Source organism: Furipterus horrens, unplaced genomic scaffold, assembly GCF_987537825.1.
Source record: "Furipterus horrens unplaced genomic scaffold, mFurHor1.1.pri manual_scaffold_2, whole genome shotgun sequence".
In the NCBI taxonomy this organism is placed as follows: Eukaryota; Metazoa; Chordata; class Mammalia; order Chiroptera; family Furipteridae; genus Furipterus; species Furipterus horrens.
Genome location: NW_028327172.1, coordinates 7,583,781 through 7,604,943, shown reverse-complemented (window position 1 = coordinate 7,604,943; position 21,163 = coordinate 7,583,781). Strand labels below are relative to the sequence as shown.

General features: G+C 59.8%; 1 protein-coding gene across 4 annotated transcripts; it reads right to left on the bottom strand.

Annotated features, from left to right (window-relative positions):
• Window positions 1–162: 162 nt before the first annotated feature.
• On the bottom strand, window positions 163–20,213 carry RAB3IL1 (RAB3A interacting protein like 1). Of its 4 annotated transcripts, XM_090260485.1 has the most exons (11): window positions 20,003–20,213; window positions 9,726–9,978; window positions 9,264–9,359; window positions 9,100–9,177; window positions 8,249–8,467; window positions 7,256–7,402; window positions 6,649–6,777; window positions 6,444–6,556; window positions 4,570–4,669; window positions 1,970–2,036; window positions 163–990 (listed from the first exon to the last, which is right to left on the bottom strand). In XM_090260485.1, the coding sequence occupies exons 1-11, from the start codon at window positions 20,152–20,154 to the stop codon at window positions 908–910; spliced, it is 1,437 nt and encodes a 478-aa protein (XP_090116611.1). In that variant the 5' UTR covers window positions 20,155–20,213; the 3' UTR covers window positions 163–907. The 4 variants fall into 4 exon arrangements, with proteins under 4 accessions (XP_090116611.1, XP_090116597.1, XP_090116587.1 ...); XM_090260471.1 differs by lacking the exon at window positions 7,256–7,402 and having other exon boundaries at window positions 163–987; window positions 20,003–20,212; XM_090260461.1 differs by lacking the exon at window positions 7,256–7,402 and having other exon boundaries at window positions 20,003–20,210.
• Window positions 20,214–21,163: the final 950 nt, after the last annotated feature.

The following is a 21,163-nucleotide window of genomic DNA, read 5'->3' as shown; positions in this document are numbered from 1 at the left end:
GAGGGATGTGTCCAGGTTGTACCCCAGTCCCAAGTGGGCTGTAAGGGGTGAGGAGGGGCCCGGGTCCTGCCCGTCCCACCCCAGTCCTGTGTGCAGGGCTTGGTGACCTCAGCCCCTGTTGTCTGAATGGCCACCCACAGCAGGAAACCTCAGGAAGCGTCCTGAGGTCCTGTCTGTGTTTTACTTTGGGAGAAAAGTGCCCCCATCCTTCCAGCAGTGGTGGGGGCGTGGCTTCCTGGGGCACGAGGTTCAGACAGGGAAGGGGGAAGGCCAAGTGTGTGTGGGAGGGCCTTGATCCATCTTAGGAACTCTGGGGCAGTTCTCAAGCAGATACCAGCTGGCGTGGAAGTCCCTGCTGGCCTCTCCTAGCACCGCTGCCCTGCGGGCACTTACGATGGCAGGCTGGCTCACTGGGGCAGTCCAAAGCAGAGGCCACCTGGCAATAAGGCGAGGGATGGCCACAAGGGGGTGCTGGTGACCCAGGGCTTGGGAACGGGGGAAATCAGGTCACCCAGCAAAGTTCCTTTCTGAGGAAATGGCAGCATCAATGCACCTGCAGGCAGCCGCTCCCAGAACTGCACGTGACGGGTGCTGGCTGACCCGCGTGTCTCCTCCAAAAACCTGAGCCCCTGAGTCTGGGTCCAGGCTTCTTGGTCTTTGGTGCTTTCTAGAGTCTCCTGGGGGCTGTAGTACTGCGGGGGAAGAAAGGTCGTCTCATGAGGTCCTGTCTGTCCTGGGATGGACATGGGGTACTGGCTCAGTGCTGCCTCCATGGCCTGGCCATTTGTCCATCTGCTCAGTTTCTGGCTCAGAGCTGGCTCCAGGACCGCGTCTTCCCATCCATCTGTCAGTCTTGGGGCAGGTGTTGGCTCCCGCTCTGAGCCCAGCTCCAGGCCTGGGCCAGCGCCTAGGCCTCCTGGGGGAAGAAACCCAGCTTGGCCAGCGACATCTCCTTCCGCAGCCTCGTGACCTCCCAGAACATCGGCTCTGCTGTAGGCAGAGAGAGAGTGGACAGCTTGGTGACAGCTCAGGGTCATCTCAGGCAGGTGGCCTGGCCCCCTCCCCTGGCTATGGGCAGGGCTCCCCAGTGCCCCAGGACAGATGACCTTGGTAAGTGGTGGAACCTCTCTGAGGCTCCAGTCTGAGGTCTTGCAAACTGCGGAGCACACTTGAAGGATCTGTACTGTACTGGAGGAGGAGGGGACGGTCACACCCACAGCCTGACACAGATATGCATGTGCACACTGCCACACACTAGCAAATGGTTTCCAACCTCACCTTGCTGGGGTCTCACAGAGACCTGGAGCAGGGAGCAGAGAGCAGGGCCACAGTGTCAGTCCAGGCACCCGGGAGGAGGTGACCCCACAGGGCTTGTCACCTGACCTGGCTTTGGCCGTTCAGAGGGACTTGACCCCCATGCTGGGTAGGAGAGGCTCAGACTCCAAACTGGTTCAGGGGAAGACTCATCAAGGAACAAAGTTTGGAAGAGCAGGAAGGTAGGCTTTACAGATTGGGAGAGGGGAACAACGGGTGGATGGAGGACCTGCCGGGCAAGGGCACAGTGGGAGGCTCTCGTTCAAGGGACCATAAGGAGACCGCAGTTGGAGGGGAAGAGATTCCCAGGGGAGACCCCTCATGGCACGTCCTTAAATGCCAGGCCAGTCACACGGAGCTGTCCCTGCAGGCCCAGGGGCAGGGATTGGTTTCTGGGCAGGAGACAGCAGTCATACCCAGGTACAGGGGTGACATTGGGCTAGCTTTCCTGGTAAGGCAGGGCCCAGGAGGCTCCTTCTGCAGCTCATCTCAGCACCAGGAGGCCTACCAGCCCTTTCCTAACCCACAATCTCCCCCTCCCAGAGTCCTGGCCTGAGACAGGCCGCAAAAATCTTCTCTGGTTGATACCAGTGCTGCTCACCCGCCCCATCGCCCTGGGGCGCCGTCCCCCCATCGGCCACCAGGGGGTGCTCACCGTCCTGCCGCACCAGGCCTTGCTGGATGTAGCGGATGTAGGTGAAGAAGTTGCACACAGCAGTGATCTGTGGAAAGACGGGGGGAAGGGTGTGACGGTCCAGTCCTCAGATCTGGGGTTCCTCAAAAGCCAGGGCAGACCAGAGGCCTGAGCAGGAAGCCCCACGTCCTGTCCCATCAGAGGCAGATAATGCTTCCTGAAATGTACAGGGCTGGGCTGTCTAATGAACAATAGAAGTACTATCGCTACTTCTAAGAAAAACAATAGCAGCAACTAACAGTTAATCAAGTACACGCATCCAATGAGGCAGGCATGCTTATCATTCCCAACTTACACGTGGGGAAAACGGAGCCTCCAGAAATGCAGCCACCGGACAGCGATCGTGGAGGTGACCGAGCTCATGGCAGCAGAGTGGGAACGTGAAACCAGGAGCGTAGAACCTACGCTCACCCCTGGGGCCTGCTTGCTCTTTGTAACACCAGCAAAGACAAGAGCATCAGAAGCGGCTCGCCTGGCTGCCCTTGGACCCCCATGCCCAGAGCCCCCAGACTGGCCCAAGGCCTGCTCTTTGCCAGGCCCGGTGTTCAGACCTGGGCTGTGCCATGAAGACTCATACCACAGAGAGGGCACTGCTGATGCCTCACCCAGGCCCTGCACCAGGCTGGGGCCCCATCTCCCCGCTGCTGGGAATGCTGGCCACTGATGGTTCATAGGTACCCCTCGGCCCATGACTGACCGGCATGGGGGGTATAAAAGGCTAGCTCCCTTGCCTCAGGGTGGAACCAGTCTGGGCTACAGCCAGGCCCAGCTGAGGCCACTCCCTGCTCTACCCCATCAGTTCCCCCCACCCTCCAGCCCACCTGCCCTCTCTAGCTCCTGAGCCTCGCACAAAATTTCTCATAGGCTCTGCTTCTTTAGGGAAACCCACCCTGAGAGGGTGGAGGGCAGCTGGCAGCTGTGCCCACAGCAGCCCCTACCGAACGTCCAGCCCTCTGGGGAAGGCATGTGGGGGCCCCAGTCTGGGGAGTGGAGAAGCTGCAGGGAGGGGACAATGCTCTTGCTGGGCCCTAAACCCACACAAGAGCCCTTGCCAGGGGGACAAAGTGGGTGCAGGAGGGTTGCTGCCCCAGGCAAAGGCAGGGCGGTCTGAAGAGTGTGGCCAAGTCAGGGAACTAGACCAGGGTGGCTGGCGGGTGGGGGGACAGGGTGTCTCCGGTGGCCAGTGGGCCCCCACAGGAAGCGTGTGAGCAAGGACTGGTGGGGAGCAGTTGGGTTCTTTCCCCAGGGCTGTGCTCCAGGGACAGAACTCTTCTCTCTGTGGACTCTACACTCCTTGGTCTCTTCAGGGTGGGCACCACATCCTAAAACTTCACATCCTTCTCACCTCCCACACCAGGCCGGCCAGGTGCAGCGAACACGCGGCCTGGAAGGAGCAAAGTCTTAAACGTAATTTTGCCAGGCACGGGAATGTCTGCTGTGGATCCTTCTGTTGATCCCTAGTTGGGACTGGAAAGGGGGATGGAACAAGGCTCTGGGCACAGGTGAACGGAGTGGGGGCTGCAGCCAGCAAGAGTCTGGATTCAGAACAGGGAGGCTGCAGGTCAGCTGAGCGGCCCCAGGTATACCCCTGTCCTTTCTGAGGCTCAGACGCCCTTTGGGTAAATGGGAGCCCAGCTCCCTCCCAGGCAGATTCATGGAACGACATGCTCAGGTGCCCTGCGGAAGCTGCCAGGACCAGACGAGCTGCCCTCACTGACCAGTCTGCTGCCCAATGACAGGGCCACTTGTCCATTTAGTCCCCATGAGGGGCCCCCAGCAGGTCAAGGGGAGGAGACTTCCTCAAAGAGGGCCTACCCATACTGTGTCACCTTTGCACCGAGCTCAGAGTTTGCCAAACACACTCTCTTGTGTTCCTTACAAATCCTCTTCACCGTCTACGAGGGGATAGAGAAATGTGGACCCTTACCCACCAGCTGGGTGAGGCCCCCTGACCCAGCCTCTATCACAGGACAAGAGAGACAGAAGCTGGGAGTCCTAGAGGACCCTTGGCATCCAAGGCTGACTGACTGTCAGGCTTTATGACAGACACACCTTGGAATCCTCTCCAAAGCCTGGGGCTAGAGCCCAAGCTGGGGTCCAGGGCCTGGAGCTGTAACCTAAGCTCTAGTGTCACCCCCTTGATTAAGTTACATTAAACAACAGAGGCCATGAATATCACTCCCCTGTATTATGTTTTGGCTCCCAAGAAAACAGGCACCTCAGTCCTTCAGCCACAAAGGACCTGAATTCTGCCAACAGCCACATGCATTCAGAAGAGGCCCTCTGGACTGCAGTCCAAGAGACCCTGAATGGGGAACTCAGCTAGGCTGTGCCGACTCCTGACCCAGGGAGGTGAGAATAAGTGGGTGTTGTTTTAAGCCACTAGATTTATGGTAATTTGTTACGCAGCAATAGCTAACCGATACACCTGGCTGGGCTGTGTGGCCCGAGTCAGTCTCTGAACATCTCTGAGCCTGCGCTGTAGATCAAGGCCTGGGGCCCAGAGTCCCAGCCCAGGGGGCCCCTAAGGAGCCAAGTGACACTCCAGATGGATGACTCACCCTGGCCCGGGAGGATGGTGAGATGTAGTAGTGGCTCTCGGAGTCCCCAAGCCGGATTCGGTGGCGACAGGCACGGGCCAATCCGCTCAGGGCACATGTGCTGGGGGAAAGCAGAGGCAACCATGGGGGCCAGCTGGGGCTCACCAGCCCAGCTCATGCAGGGAGGATGCAGCAGCCAGGAGGCACAGTGGGAGGGGCAGCAAACAGACATGGGGTGGGGCTTGGCATCCTCTTCCCCCACTCCACCCAGCCTCCCAAGGAGCCTAGGGCCAGGCCAAGGACAGGCAGACCAAGAAGCCCCTGGGATGCACCTTTAAACTAAGATGACCTCACCCCAGAACCCCTGTCCTTGCTCCTGCTAGATGGGAGAGCTTGGTCAACCTCATGCCAGGTACACCAAAGCCCTACCCCCTAAAGTCTCTAAAACTGCCTCTCCTACTTTCCTGGGGCCCTCTGATCCTCCCCCCAGCTAAGCAGGGGTCCACTCTCTCCCCCACTTAGTCACCAAGTCTCCAGGCCAGGTCATTCCAGCAGGGCCTTTTGCCTGGCTGCCCTCAGCTCCTTCCATCCAGCCCTGTGCCTTTAGTTACCATGGGTGCTACGGGTCCGGGGTGCCCCCAAAAACCCACATCTAGCTCATCATCTTTCCCTGCAGCTTACCCACTGCCCAGGAAGTAGTTATGGGGAATCCCGAGTAAAGTTAAATAGGTGCCTTGGCTGCGGGACTTATCAGAGCCTTTGCCACCTCCAGGTTCACTATGACTCCCTGATTGGACCAGAGAACCCTCTTTCCAGAGCCACCTGTTAATGATTTGTGAAATGCTGACCTAGCAGGTTAAAGCCCAAACCTCATTTGAGGACCTTTACAGTCTGTCCCTCAACACCCTCTACAGCCTCAGTCCCATTTTCTGCCCATCCCACTGGTCCCCCGTGAACTCAGTGGTATTTCTATTACATATTCCCTCATTTATCGCAGGTATTACGTTCTAGACCCCCCCCCCACAAAGTAGGAACCTTACATTTATTCTACACTCTTAAACCTACATAACTTTAACAACATACATATACAGTACCACAAAATCCCACGATATAGCAAAAAATCCGTGATAATTAAATATAATATTTTTTAAAATCCCACAATACAGTGAGTCCGCAATAAGTGAACCACGAGAGAGGGACCGCTGTAATGCCCCAGCTTCTCATTACTGTACTCATTCTGTTCCCTCTGCCTGAAAAGCCCTTCCCTACTTGGCAAACTGCTATTCATCCTGCAAATCAGGCTCAAATATGCCCTTCCATAACAAAGCTCCCACCAGGAGGCCTCCCTGGCCCACTGCCCTGCTGAGGGGAGTGCTCCCCAACCCTCCACCCCTTGCTCCCCCTGGAGACTCTGTTCTGCTCCATGCCAGCTCAGTAGCAGGAAGGACAAGATACCAAGGCTGGCCGGTTATTTATTAGCAGAAGGCAGAGCTGGCAACTGGCATCACTTACGTGTCAATCGGGGCCCGGAGCCCACTGTGGGAGAGAGGGGAGTGCAAGAGGAATGTGCATCAGGCTGGCCAGGAAGAGGAGGACCCCAGCTCCTGCACTCCCTGGAGAGCCTGGGGGTCCGTGACCAGGGGCAGGATGGGTCAGTGGGCAGAGCCAAGGATGCCTCCTTGCCCTGCACGAGGGCAGCCGCTGTTCCTCTTCTGTCAGGCGCCCCTGTACCCTTCCCCGGTATATACCACACCCTGCCCATGCCTGGGAGCCACACCAGAACTCCCGCGGGCAGGCCTGGGGCTCAGTCCTCCTTGGCCGCCCCCTCAGCAGAGTCAAGGTGGGCGGGGGGCTTCCCCAAGAGGGCAGGAAGGAGTGAACAGAGCTGAGCTTACTTGGCGCTGCCATTTCCGACTGCAGCCACGTTCATGGTGGGCGGTGTCTGCGAAGCCACGGGCTCAATGGTGAGCGTGTTGTCCTCCACGGCAGCCCGAACCAGTGCCGAGAGCTGCGGCAGACCAGGGCGGCGGGTGGGCGGGTGCCGAACAGCCTTGGCGGGGGGCTGCGCCTGCTGGCTGGCCACCCCTCCGCCCGACTCACCTCCTGCATGGTGAAGTCCAGGCAGGGGCCCACATCCTCCCGGTACACCCTTTCTAGGAAGGGGCTGTTCTTGTCCAGGGTGGGTGATTCCCTCCAGGCTTGAAACTCTGCAAACAGGGTTGTGTCCACCTGTGGCGGAGGGCGAGCAGGGAGGGGCAGTCAGGGCCCTGGGGACCCGCAAGGCAGAGACAGGCAGAGCTGAAGGAGGCGGGAGCTGGGGAGGGTGCAAGGAGGACAGCAGCGTGCCAGCCGGCCTGTCCCCAGGGGCCGGGCAGGAGGGCCAAGTCCCGAGAAAGAACTCCCTTCTTCCCTCTGCACCAAGGACTTTAAAACGCAAGTTTCCCTTCTAGGCATGTGTTTTCAGCTTCCAGGCCCTGCAGGGGTACAGACGTGGGTCCAGGGTGCCATCCCGAAGGCCCTCACTGCCTCCTTGAGGAGGAAAAGTTGAAGCGACCCCGCAGGTGCACACAGGCACCCCCCGCACACATAGGCACATGCACACGCACACGGGAGGGAACACGCAGCGGCTCTGAGAGGCCCCTCCCTGGCCCGTGGTGGGGGGCATGCAGAGTGAAGGAGGCGGAGGGCACAGAGGGACAGCCATTACCTGTCGGGAAAAGGAGAGAGAGGTAGCAGAAGTGGGGGCTGTGGGCTGCTCCCCAGGTGGGAGCTGCCAGGCCGGCTCGTAGGTGAGGTGAACCGCCTTGCTGGGGACCACACAGAGGAGCAGAGAGAGGAGGGGGGGCAGCCCGGGCTGCGCAGGGGAGGCAGACAGACAGACAGACAGACGGGTGGACAGAGACAGACAGGAGGAAGCAGCTGTTAGGGTCCAGAGCTCAGAAGGGGGACCAGACTCCTGGACTGTGTCTCCTCCCCAGACATTCCAGACACGCAGGACAGGAAGGGGTTGGGGGCCGCCTGGGTGTCAGAGACCCCAGGAAGTCGAATGCCACTAGAGCCCTCATGGGCGCTTGCTGAGCCAAGCTCCTGACACCCCCATCTCTTCAATTCCTCCAGGGCCCCAGGAGTCCCCACTTCCCACATGAGGAAACTAAGGCACTGACAGGTGTCCCCACTTGCTCAAGGATGTCAGAGCCCCTTGTCCAACCTGGACCAAGGACTCCATGAACCCAGCCGAGGACGGGGAGACAGCCCCTCAAAGACCATGCTGGTCTCGGCACCGCAGCCAGAGGGTGCTGAGACCCCTCAAGTCCAGGGGTGTGCAAGGTCGTCCTGGGCCTCAGGGCTGTGGCCACACAGGGCCCAGGCAGCCTCCTTAGGCCGAGGGAGTGTGTCCCCCATCCCCAACTGCAGGCCCCCAGGGGGCAGGCCTCAGGCCCAAGGCCAGCCTCAGAGGGGCGAGGAGTGGTATCAGGCCCTCAGACTGTATGCCCGGAGGCTAAGGGCTAAATGTTTCATATTACAAGAGCCTGCCCGGCCCTCGTGGCCAGAAGACACAGAAGCCCAGAGAGGGCAGGACAGGCTCCAGGTCACACAGTGGGGGGCGGGGGCAGGCCTGGTCCCCACCGGGCCCCGGTGCCCGGCCGACAGTGGGACTGTTTCCCTTTCCTGGGTCCACTGCCCGCCCGCCGTCCCTCACCTCTTTGCCCTCCTTGTCCGGGGTGAGAATGTGGCCGGCAGCAGGGCACGCGGCAGGGCAGAGGGTGCTGCTGGTGCTCTTATGACGTAAGTGGCCCTTGCGGGGCCCGGCCTTGGCGGGGCTCAGCAGCTGTGGGTGCAGCTCACGGTTGGGAGAGGCTGGTGTGGATGTGATGACCAGTGTCTTCAAGGCTGTCACCTCTGCCTGCAGCATGTCGATCTGGCAGGAATGAGACAGCAGCCAACCTTAGCCCAGAGTGGGTGCACCCTGGCTGCCACCGCCTGCCACCGCCTGCCACCGCGGCTCAAGACAGCAGCAGCGAGCACCTGGAGCAGCCTCCAAGGTGGGGACTGAGACACCCATTTCAGACAGGGGAGCCAAGGCTCAGAGAGGACACGTGGCCTGCCTGGGGTCACACGTGAGCCAGGACGCCGTAAGATGCCCATGTCGGGGAGCTGGCTGGACCGCCGCCTGAGGGACACCCAGGAGCCAGGGACAGCCGAGCCCCACGTTTTACAGGTGGACAAATGGGAATCCGTGAAGTACCCCTAAGTTACTTTCCCAGGCTCACACAGCCAGGCAGAGGTTTCTGCTTTGTAGAGGGGGTGGCGGGTGGGGGGCAGAAGTGACAATGTCCTCGGATGGGATCCTCCCAGCCCCTGGAAGGTCCCAGAAAGGTCTCTGTGGCACAGCGTAATTTCAGTGGTATCATCTCTGCCCCACCCTTCTGGGCCTCGGTCAGCGGTCAGCCCACCCCGGGCGGCCCCACTGGGCCATGCAAGGGTCTGACTTGAAGAGGAGCGTGGGCAGGAGCTCTGGACGGGCCTGCGCAGGTGGGGGAGGGGGCTCACCTTGCCCCAAGCCTCTTTTAGCCGCTTTTCTGAGGCCGCCTGCTTCGTGTTGGCTTCTCGAACCATCCTGTGAGCTTCCTGGGAAGAAGGCAGCGGTGAGAAGCCGGTCAGGCGCCCGGCAGACCCCGTCCCCAGCCCGCCTGCCGGCCGGCCGGCCACTGTACCTCAAAGAGGCTGGCTGTCAGCTCCTCCAGCTCCTGTTCCAGCTGCTCCCGGACCTTGGACAGCCGCTCACACTCCTCATCCTTCAGCTTTAGCTCCTGGGGGTTCCAGGGAGGGTGGGTGTCAGCCCCTCAGGGGCCCCCAAGCTTGACACTGGGGAGACCAGGTCCCCTGAGCAGGCTCCATGCCCCAAGTCATCTTAGGGGGGCCCGAGCTTGCCTCCTCTGTTGCTCTGCTTGATGAGGCATTTCCCAGTGAGCACCTGGCTACAGGCTGAGACCCTTACTGTCAGTCCATGCGCACCCAGAACAAGTGTTCAGAGAAGTCCTGACTGCTACAAGTCATCTTGGAAGAACTGATCTGCGCTTTGTTTGGACTTCCCTCCAGCCCCCACAGGGCACGCCTGACAGGTGCACGAGACCCAGGTGCCCAGCTCCCCCAGGCACCCCTCCCCAGACCCCCACCTTCTGGGCTCTGTGCAGCTCCTCCTTCAGGAACTCCGAGCCCTTCTCACGGATCTCCATGGATGAGCTGCGCAGGCGCGACATGTCCATCTGGGCGGCTGCAGGGCCCTCCTCACCGGGGGTCTCCTCCCCTGCAGAGGCCTCTGCTAGGCCTCCCGGGGGCTCCCTGCGGCTTCTGCAGGAGCCCACACTCTTCCAGGAGAGAGGGGCAGCTTCAAGGGGCGGTGGGTGGCCCTCATCTGGGTGGGGCTGCCTGTGAGGCAAAGAGCAAACGCAGGGTGGTGTCTTGAGACCTAGAGTGCTGACCCCGGGGGACCCACCCTGGGCAACGCACCTGCCACTCTGGGCCTCAGTTCCCAGACCTGTAAAATAAGGAGGCCCCCAGTGAGGCCATCACCAGGGTTGTCACAAGGGCAGAATGACCAAAAACGAAGTCTCTTGGGGACAGGAGACTTCATTCATTCATCTTTGTTCACCACCCCCTCCAGGGCTGTGTGCGGCACACAGCAGGTGCTCAGGACTGTCTGTCCAGCAGGTGACTGTCAATGCATCAGTGCGGAGAATCTGGGTTCCCACTTCCGTAAAGTGGGGACAATCCCAGGGGTCCTACCTCAAGGGTCACTGAATGCAGAGATGTGCCTAAACCCTTGGCACACAGGAGGCACTTAAGTGGGAACCGCCTTTTTGGTTATTGTTAATGAAAACTTTATGCAAATTAAGGGCAGACCAGAGAGGAAGGCCCAGCCAGGGCACGCAGGAAGATTCTGCAAACAGCCAAGCAAGGCAGACCCACTTCCTGTCCCCCTGAACCTGTGGGGAGCAGTCCCAGCACTCCCTGATCTGCCTTGTGACCCCAGACAAACACCCCTGCTCTGGGCCTCAGGACCCTCCTCCCCTGGAGGCAGAGTGGGGTGGGGGCCGCCAGCCTCCGCCCTTCCCTCCTTCAGCCAATCCACACTCCCGCCTTTGAAGCAGACCCCGGGGAGGGAGGGGGGAGGGAGAGGGCTTGGCTCGTGGTGGTTTGTGCCAAGACAGCACCTCTGGACTCGCTCACTCAGCAGAAGTTGGCGGCTCCTGAGCCAGCAGCTTCTGAGCGGCAGTGGCTGGGCTGAGAGTGGGGGGCTGGGCCAGGCCGCTGATAACAGTGCGGAAGTGGGGGGAGGGGGCTCAGAGAGGCCCACCCGGGAGGGAGGGAAGACCAGACCAAAAAGTCCTGGGATTCACGATGGCTGAGGGGAAAGTGTTCGAGGCAAGGCCGGCGGGAGCCCATGTCTCCTCCTTGTCCTTTGGACCCTGGGACTGTCACCAAGCAGCCCCTCAGTCTCTGTTTCCCCCTAGGGAAACACAAAGGGCCTGGACCCCAGCAATAAGCCCATTCTTAACCCTTCGCGTGGCCGGGGCTTTGCCGAGTGAAGTGGGCACACACGTCCATTGCTTCATCAGCGGTGTGTGCGCCAGGCGGGGATCTCCCTAACACCCTTGTTTGGAAAGGGTCTTGTTGGAAGGGGGCCCCTGAGGCTTGAGGGGCTGTGGCAGGGCTGCAGCGGCCCTGGGCTGGGCTCCGCGCCCAGGGGACTTTACACGGGGTGCTCTGCCGCTCTTGCCTTGTTTAAAACTCTCAACAGCAGTCATGGCATTGTCCCCATTCTACAGATGAGGGAGGGGCCCCAAAGCGAGCTGGTCGGCTACAGTGCTGGGACAGGTGGCAGGCCCACCACTCCCAGCAGGTGGGAGTGTGAGTGGTGGACTCCAGCCTCTGTTGCGGATCCAGGACTGCTGGGTCCAGGGGGACTCAGGAGTCTCCTCCTTGGCTGTAGCAGGGAAACCTGACCCAGTTCCTGCCCCACCTGGCTTCCCAGCCTCTGCTCAGGCCCAGAAAGCGCCCCCCGGAGGGAGGGCCAGGGCTGGGGAGGCTGCAGCTGAGCGCAGAGGCCATGCCAGGCTCTGACCTGGGGTGCACGTGAGCCCATGGGAAGGTCAGTGGAATCCTCGGAAACTGCTTCGCATCTGGGAGGGGGGTTAAAACCTGCAGGAGGGGCATGAGGAACCAGATAAGACGGCCCTGGATACAGCACCGGGTAAAAGGTATACAGTTCCAAGCCACATTGGGCCGACACCCTCCACCCCCCACCCCAGGCCTGCCTAGGCTCTGGATCCCGCAGCTGAAACCTAAGGCCCTGATGACTATCCCCACTGGCAGTCCATCAGGGGCTCGGCCCTCCATCAGGCGGGGGCAACAGACCCCACCTTGGTGTTGCCCACTTTGACAGAACGAGCAAGAACCAGATGCCCAGGGTGGGAGTGACCGACCAGGACAGCACAGGGTACAGACAGGGTCCCCGGTCTCAGACACCCAGACTCCGTGCCTTTCCCTCTGCAAGGGCCACGTTGTCATGTCTCACACCACCTGCCGAGGAGAAGGGCACCAGCCTCTCCATGGGGGCCGAACTTTGTCCACCAGCGCGGTTGGGGCTCTGAACACAGTGAAAGGCTTTAACTCTCCTGCTGGTGCTGAGGGCACAGGCTGGGGGGTGTGGCCGGACAGTCCCCCATCATCTTCCCAACAGGGCTCCACTTTAGCTCACTGCTGGGCGGGGGTGGGGGAGGGGACCCTATTCTGTAGCCGGAGGAACAGAGACCCTGGGAGGCCTGAGACAGAGTCTCTGTGACACCCTCCCTACCCCTGGTGGGAAAGCCAATGTGCAAATCCGAATGGCAGAGAGCGTGGGAACAGCAGGACCACCCTGGAGTACCAGCCAACCGATGCGCAGGCCAGGGGTGCAGGAGCAGGAGGGAAGGAAAGGCGGCCCTACCCTGGGAGGGAAGCTCTGACCTGAGGACCCTCTTCCTCCCATTTCCGGGCTGTGAGGCCAGCTTGGTGACTCAGAAATTTCAGACTAAGGAGGAACCCCAGGACCTTTGCTCCTCGGGCCCAGCGCAAGCCAGAATACTCGACCATACACTTCAGCCTCCCAGACCACAGGCCCAAAAACCTGGGTGTGAACCCCTGCAGTGGGGAGAGCACACCTCCCTCCGACAAGCAAGGGCTGCCTCTGTCCCTCAAGTCCATCCACGCCCTCTGCTCCAACCTTCTCAGTCCTCATTCCCTGCGGAAACGGTCCAGCTCCAGGATACGATGCTACAGGGGCCCCTGGGAAGAGGTCTGTCTGCTAAGGGGCAGGAGATAATAAGGGTCAAGGTCATAGGTAGGTGGGGGCCGTTTCCTAGGGCCCACGGCAGTTCATACAGGAAAGGCCCCGCGGGATCACTTCCCCTGGAAACATACAAGGGTGGGGGAAGGACATGGAACCACCAGCACCCCCACACCCCTCCCAGGCCTGCCCGAGGAGGGCCGGCAGCACTTTTGTCCCCATGCACAAAAAAGGGCCAACTGAGAACAAAGACCCTGGATTTATAGTCCCCAGTCACCCAGCAACCCCCACTGGTCCACAGGCCACTCCTGGGGCCAGAAGGGCCCAACTAGGGTCCTCTGTGCCCCCTTCCAGCCCTGGCCTGGCCAGGCCATGCTGTCACAAGGTCTTTCTGTCCCCCATCCTCTCCCTCCCCACCCACCAGTGCCCAGATCACCTCTCAAAGCCAAAGACCCCTAAGCTTATGAATAAGCACAATGGGTTCACTAAACAAGCAGGGGTGTTGTCAGCAAGGGAGGCTCTGCAACCGAGGGAAGAAGAGGGCAGGGAGGGCACACTGGGGCCACTCTCCCTCTGCCTGGGGCCACCATGTCCCTGTCCAGCGTGGCTGCCGCTGACCAGGTCGGCAGGAGCCCCACCCCAGAGCCCGCTCTGAGCAGCGCGTGGCACTGGGGCCGGCCTCAGACTTGCGCTCATGCGCTCAGCAAGCCCTGGGAGCATCGAGGCTGATAGTCAAGTGATCCTTGTCCAGGGCCCACGGGGACCCCAGGAAAGGTTTCACGTGCTGGCTGCCCAACCAGCCTCCTGGCCCGGCCAGGGTCAGCTTACTAAGAGGGGCCAAGTCTTCGGCTCCAAATGCACCAGCACGTAGGAATCCTGAGCCCCTCGCCGACGCCAGCCCTCCACTCCCCTGGATGGCGTGTGAGGGTCGCCGTGACTGCGTGCCCCAACCCTTGACACCTGAATCCTCAGATGTCACTGCACGTGAGCCTCATTATGCCACTGCCACGAGATGCCCTCCTCATCCCGGTTTGAAACGTGAGGCGTCGAGGCTCAGAGAGGGATGGCGACTTGGCTGAACACACAGCAAGGAAGTGGCAGGGTGGGAAGTGAACCCAGAGTCCTGGCAGCAGTGAGTCACAGGACCTGTCACCCAGAGAAGCCCGGAGGGGAGCAAAGGGGGTGAATGGTGCCTTCGGAGAAGCGCCACAGGATGCAGATGGGGTGTGAGGAAGTTTGCGACGGTGCCCAAGTGCTGGTAGCGACGGGTTCCGCCCAGGGCAGCTGTGCCCGCCAGGCAGGCTCTGAGCTAGGAGGGTGGCACAGACACAGACGCCTCTGAGAGGGGGCCCGTGGGAAAGCCAGGGGCTGGAGAGGGGGACAGAACAACCTAAGTTGCAGTAATGAATGAATGTAGTCGAAAACCAAGGGAAAGGTGAAGGAGGAGAACAGTGGCGATGATAGGAATGAGGAACTGAAAGAGGGTCTTTCAGGGAAGGGAAAGGGGGTGGCTGAGGGAGGCACCAGGCCAGAGGCAGCAGCCGCAGCCCGAGCCAGATGAGGGGAGGGTTCCAGAAAAAAGGGAAAACGGTGTCCCACATGGGAACAGAAGACCAGGACTCCGGGGGCAGGAGAGGGTGGATCTGGACCACTCCAGGAGCTGCGGAGCAGGTGCGCACACGGAGGCAGGAGCCGCAGCAGTGCCTGGCAGGAGAGCGTGGACCCAGAGTGGGGAGAAGGTTAGGAACAGCCTTGGGGTGTTAAGGAGGCGGGTCAGAGCTCCTGAAGCAGGCACCAGGTCTCTTCCAGCCATAGCCCCAGGCCTGCCAGCCCAGCCCAGCTCAGCCCTGATGAGAAAACCCAGCCCCAGATCTCCACTGAGAGCTGGAACTAGGCCTGAGAGGGTGGGGGTTCCACGCTCCGCTGGCGTAGGGCAGCGCACACAGCACGTGGTTCGTATCCACCTGTTCAGTACTAGAAGAATCTGACATCCCAAGACCTCAAATATCCAACACATCCATAGTGCCCACCTACCATGTGCCAGGCACTCCACCAGCCCTGACCCACCCAACTGCACAACCTCACAGATTCTAGCGGCAGCACCACCAAGCCCCCCTCTCACTACATTCTAATTCATTTTATTCCCTTTCCCCAAGCCCGTTTGTTGGGCACAAATCCTGTGCAGATGCCGGGGAGTCTAGGACAAGCAAGGCACTAATGAGGGTGACTCTCACAACCAGGTGTGCTGATTAGGGAACAGCAGAAAAGATCTCTACCTGTTGAGGAGGAGGTAGTAATTCATGGAGAGCTTCCAGGAGGAGGCAACAGGAACGGTGGCACAATCCCCTTTCCCCTGCTCCCAACCCTGGAGCCTCGGGCCATACTGTCTCAGGGAAACATTTAAGATCTTGCTTCCTGGCAATGTGATCAGTTTGGCTCAAATAAACACATAAAAATTTCAAAAAACAGAACAAAACTGTCTCAGAGTTATAGTCTCCTGTGACTTAGGCCTTACAGACAAGAGCCACAGACTCAAACTCTTTAAGGTAACCATGGCCCAGAGCAGTTAAGTGACTTGCTCAAAAGCACACAGCCTATCTGTAGCCCTGGAGCTCTCTAGCATCCTGCCTGCTGCAGACACAATCCCCATCCCTGGGAGTGTGGGGTGGTCTTATCTCATTTCTCAGTAGTCCATCAGAGCCCGGCCTTCCCTGGGATAGGTATGATTAGCCCCGTTTGTCAGATGGGGAAATTGAGCCTAAGGGGCTACACCGATGTCATGTGGCCACTTAGTGGCAAGAAACTAGCCCAGAACCCAATCTCTGACCCTCGGCTGACCAAGTTCCAAGTGCCCAGCACAGTGTTAGCTACAGAAGTACCCAAGACGTTGTCCTCACCCCATCCCCTTAGAACAGGCCTGGTGCCCAAAACCATGGACACGGGGCACTGTGGGGGATGAGGAGAGGTCAGCCTCATTTTGGGGGGAGCTGCCTCTGAGTCCAGAGTTATGGCCCACATTCAGAAAGAAGGTCCGCCTCAGCTCCTGACGAGTCCCACCACTACCACCTACCCGCTAGGAGCAACTCTGGGTGCAGGGCCAGAGGCATGAATGAGCTGGCACCATGACCTGGCCATTAACAGCAGTCACCTAAGTGAGGTACCTCAGTTCCCCTTACAAGATAAGGATTCCAGGGTCACTGACTCTTAATCCCAGATGCCTCCTAGTCTAGGTTGAAGGACCCCAAGTGCAACCGCCCAGAGTTCTCATGAGCTACTGGGGGTCATAAACACAAGCAGCTTGTCAGCATTATGAGGGCAAGAGGGACCCCCAGGCAGGTCCCTCTAGCTGCTGCTGTCACAAGTTTCCTCCAGACCAGGCTGCTCCTCAAACAGACCAGGCAAGACCGCCCTCACCTCTCCAGGTGCCACCAACCCCCTCGGCCATATTCTCCCTAAACTCCGTCCCTTCCCTCGAGGCAAAATTCCAAAGCACACCTGCTCTGCTTCAGAGCTCTCCCTGTAAGAGTCTCTGGCCTCTCTACACCTCACCCCTACCAGGAGTCCATTCCCTCAGCACCCACCCCACCCCACCCCCGCTGGAGATCAAGCCTGCTCCTCCCCCAGCAGCTCAGCTCAGGCTTTGCTGGGTGCCACCAAGCACAGGGGATCTGGCCTACATCAGAAAACTCCCCAGCCGGCCTCTCCAGGGGAGCTGCCCTCACTCCCCTGCTCTGTCTGGGAGCCCCGTCCTGGGACCACCCATCTGGCCCAGTTCTTACAGGAATACAACCCACCCCCACTTTGGCCATCCAGTCCCTCGTCTGTCCAGGCCATGGGAAGAGGAAGTGTTTACCCAGCTCCATGAGAAGACCACAGCCTTCCTGCACATACAGGGAAGGGGTCAGCCAGGGCCTCGGACTGCCGGAGAGCCCATGAACAGATATGGGTACTGGGGGGAGACCCCACCCCATGCCTCTGAGCCCTGCCGGCTCCAGGAGCCCCAGATGGAGGCTCAGCAACTTTCAAGCGACTTTGGCAGAGACCCAGCCCCCTTTCCCCAACTGCGCTGCTTTCCAAGGGTTCTTCCAGCCCGGGGGCCCTCCTCTGGGTGTGCACCCCAGACTTACTTTGACTTGCACCCCTCCCCCCCACCTCACTTGCTCTCCAAATGAGCTAGGAGGAGTTGGCGCTGTCCCGCAGGGACGGTCTGCCGGCCGCCTTCACATTCCCAACCCTCGGAGAACCCCCACGGCAGACCTCTCCCCGGAGAAGTGTCCTCCCATCTCCTGTCCTCGTGCTCTACAACAGGCTCCTCCGCTGCAGAGCACCCAGTCCTGTGGACACAGACTCGGCAGGGATCCCTCACCCTCCCTGCCCGGAGGCAGCCGCGGACCGACCCCGCTCAGCGCCGGGATCGCGCCCCGGACCTACCCGCTCCACATCCCGGAGCCTCGGGGCGCCCGGGCTTTCGTCCCCGCCGCCTCCGAGATCTCCCTGCACCGCGGCCCCGTCGCGTCCCCGCCGCCGCTGCGGACTCCACCTCTGGCCGGCCTGCCCTGCCGCCTGTCAGTCCCGGCTGCAGTCTGTCTGTCCGTCCGGCTGCGACTCGCGCCCGGGACCCCAGCTCAGCCCCTACCCTGCCCTCGGGGGGGTCACGTGGCCAAGGGGGTGGCTCGAGGACACATGCCCGGCCCCGCCCCTCCGCCCGCAGGGCGCAGAGCTCGGGCGCGCTACGGGCCCAACCCCACTCGGCCGCCCGCACCAGACGGTCCCGGGTGCAGGGAGGAGCCGGATCCCCATCACCCCTGGCCAGCGGCGCTCCCGCTCCGCTGCGCCCCGCTTCTCCTTCTCTCGGGTCACCACCTCCCCAGCACTGCGCAGCACCCACTCCGGGTCACCCCTCTCAAGAACCTACACTGGTTACCAGGTTTTCTACTCCCTGATTCTTATCGGATTGTCACTCGAGGTCAACAGACACCTTCCCACCTCCCCACCTGACCTTCTGGCCATCACTCCCTCCTGAGCTCCCTGTTCTGTGCCAGTCCCTGTGCAACATTTCACCAGCTGGGGAGAAAGGCAGACCCCAAAACAAGTGTTCTGCGTCTTACTCTTTGAGTGCTTATCCCAGGACCCACATTTGGTCCAAGTCTCCAACCTCAGCCTCTCCCATCTGTGAACACGCCCTGTCCATCCTTGCTTTTGCCCACCGTCTTCTCTCTGGAGGAAGGCATTCCCTACACTCACGCACACATCCCTGTCTGGTCCCACATATTCTGTGAAACCTTTCCCCAAATCCCCAACCATTGGCCTCTGTGTACCTCAACCTCTCTGTCTGTCTTGTCACCTACCCTAAGCTCTGACCATTGTATTGGCCTCAACTTCAACCCAGGACTGCTGAGAACATACCCCCCCCCTTCTCTCCTGCAGGGAACTCTGCCTCCGACCCTCCATATCTAGAACGAAGACTGGGAGGGTTGGAAGAAGATAACTTCCCTTCTGGATGCTACCAGATCACTGGGCACTAGGCTTCCAGGCCCACAGAGCCAGGGTCCTTGGCTTGAGTTTGTCTGGGGACACGTACATATCTCATTCATTCATTCATCCACTCATTCATGCATCCAACCACTCCTTATGAGTACAAACTATGGACCATACAAAGGCTGAGGACCCAAAGGGAACTCCTAGACACAGGCTCTGTCCTCCTGGGACTCCAGTATAGTGAGGGATGGCGGTACAGGGACATACTCTCAAGGACCTCCACTTCCAGGGCCACCACTTGCCCAGGGCGTACCTACCTTGCTCAGTGCATGATATCTTTGTTCAACATAGAAAAAGTATTCCTTCCCTAGGTGGGCACAGCCCAGGCCAAGATCCAGGACTGGGTGAGTAGAGAGCAGGCTGGGTTTCAGGCCTTGCTCACTTGTTCCCTTGGCCAGCACCTGTCCAGTGAACAACCTGGGTATCCCTTCCACCTTTCCAGAATCATTCTGCCCAGGCCTCCCATGCCCTACAATCTACAGGGAAGTTGCTTCCATGAGTGCCCCTTCCTGGCGCTGTGTTTCCACACCCAGCCCAGCCCGGCCCAGCCCAGGGTCTGGCTGAAAGCAGACATCATCATGATTTTTGACTTCAGTCCTTCACCAAATAGGTCTTGAGCATCTGCTATCTTCCTGGCCCTTGCTTTGTTTACTGTTTAGGGGAAAGGGGAGAAGGTAACTCAAAACAAGTTAGGACAGGACCCTACCTTCCATCCTCACAAGCCCAGGCCGGAGATAAGACCTGGCCCAAGCCTGGCGACCCAGACTGGTGGGAGATAAGGGCCAGGGCTCAAGAGGAAGAATCTTCAGTATGGGGAGGACCGGTGGGCTCTGGAGGCCCTTGAGTGAGGCTTCAACAGACAAGTGCGGGCTCACCATTCTGGGAGCATATACTAGCCAAAAATATTCCATCATCTATGCATCTAGTTACCTTGCTCTCCCAGGCTTCACTAGCTTCTCCCACAGCCCCAAACGCTCTTCTCCTCAGCTGAAAAGGATGGGCTCAGAGAGGGTAAGGAACCTGCCTGATGTCACACAGCCAGGGGTGGTGGGGCTGAGACCCCCTCATACCAGTTCTCTGAAAAGACAGCCCAGAAGCCAGAGGACTCACAGGGAGACGCAGCTGCGTGCAGTCAGGCAACTACTAGGTGCCTGGCCTGCAGGTGGAGAGGGAGAAATTTAAAAAGGTGTGTCCTCTGTCCCCAAGACACTGGCCTCCCCAAATCCTCCCTGCCCCCAACAATTTCCCTGGCCATCCCCACCCCCAGGTTTGGCCACGGACCCTTGGCTGGAGGGAGATGTGGAACAGAACTGCCAGTCTGGATGACCCAGGCCCCGGCTCTGTCTTTTGTGACCCAGGACGAGCGCCTGTCTTCTCCTCCCTGAGCCTCAGTCTCTGTATAACCGCCGAGCTGGACGAGACAAGCAGGGCCACCCCCTGGCACTGACCTTGTAAGAGGCGCATGGAAGTCCTCATAGTTCCTGGCTGGTCCCCTGCCCAGAACTTGAGTTCTCACACAGACACCCCAAACCCCTTGTTGAATGGCAAGATTCCGCCCTCCTTTCATGTCCCAAGTCACTAGCTCACCTGTCTGTGTCCCAGGGCTCCTCTCCCAGGTTCCCCTCAAGGGCAGGGCACAGACCTGATGGAGCGTAGCGAACAGTCCCTGAGCTCATGGCCAGGTACACAGGGCATGTTCCGCGGGCAGGGCACCTGGTGCCTTCTTCAGGGGGGTTCATGCCTGCAGGGCTGGACCAAGAGTCCCTCTGGAGGCTGCCAGACGGGCAGGTGGCAGAGTCTTCTCCCCACCCCCAGGCTCACACTAACCTTTGCTATCTCTGAGAAGCAGCTGCTGATGAGGGAGGAGCCTATCAGACAGGAGTCTATCTCCTTAAACCCGTAATTATTAACTCCTGTGGCTCAGCAGGCAGCAGAAAATTCTGGGGCCCTGCTTGCTCGGCCTCGAAGGGAGGTGGAAGCCTCTACATGCTCAAGGCCACGGGCTTCAACGAGGCCCACAGATGACGCTGCCTGTTCCCTCCTTGCCCAGGTTAGTGAGTTGGAAGGAGCCTGTCCAGCCCCGGCTCTAGCGCTAGCTGGCTGTGTGGCCTTGGGTGAGGCTGCCTGCCTCCCCTACCCCAATCCCCGTCCTTGATATTCCCTTCCAACCCTTAACCACCAATGAAAAGGGGCAACCAGTAAAGTAGTTAAGAACACGGGCCTGGAGTCAGATAGGCTGGATTCAACCCTACTTCCAGACCATGAACCTCTGGACCTGTTAGCTTCTCTGTGCCTCAGTTTCCCCAACTATAAAATGAAATCTCACCCTCTGTGGCACACCAGGCCGGCTACCATTGCCCAGGTATGACCTACAACCTCGCCTTCCTCACATTAACCCCTCTTTCCTCAGCTTCCACCCTGATCCCACCCTGATAGATTTCTCTTTCGCTCATACCCCCTCCTCCAGGAAGCCTGTGAACTGCTTTCTTCCTCTGCAGGCAGAGGGCTCTAGCCCTCAGACACAGGGTCTGCCTTGTGTCATGATGAGTGCCCCACGGTATTGTAGGGACAACCCCTCAAGCCCTGAGTCACCCACCCATGGGCAGAGGCTGGCTCCCACTCACCACCAAACCCTCCCTCAGTGCGCCCTTGCCTGGCACAGGGCCAACCTCAGTCCACCTGGGAGGGGTTGAATGTTTCACCCTGTCTCATTAGGCCTGAATACTAACCCTAGTTCTGCCATTCTCT

Bases quoted from the DNA above. Each gene is read 5' to 3' on its own strand.
- RAB3IL1 (XM_090260485.1), bottom strand. From the start codon at position 20,154: ATGAACCCCCCTGAAGAAGGCACCAGGTGCCCTGCCCGCGGAACATGC. The intron at 8,468-9,099 runs GTGAGCCCCCTC...CATTCCTGCCAG, and splicing joins TAAAAGAGGCTTGGGGCAAG to ATCGACATGCTGCAGGCAGA. The intron at 7,403-8,248 runs GTGAGGGACGGC...TCCCCTGCGCAG, and splicing joins CGGACAAGGAGGGCAAAGAG to CCCGGGCTGCCCCCCCTCCT.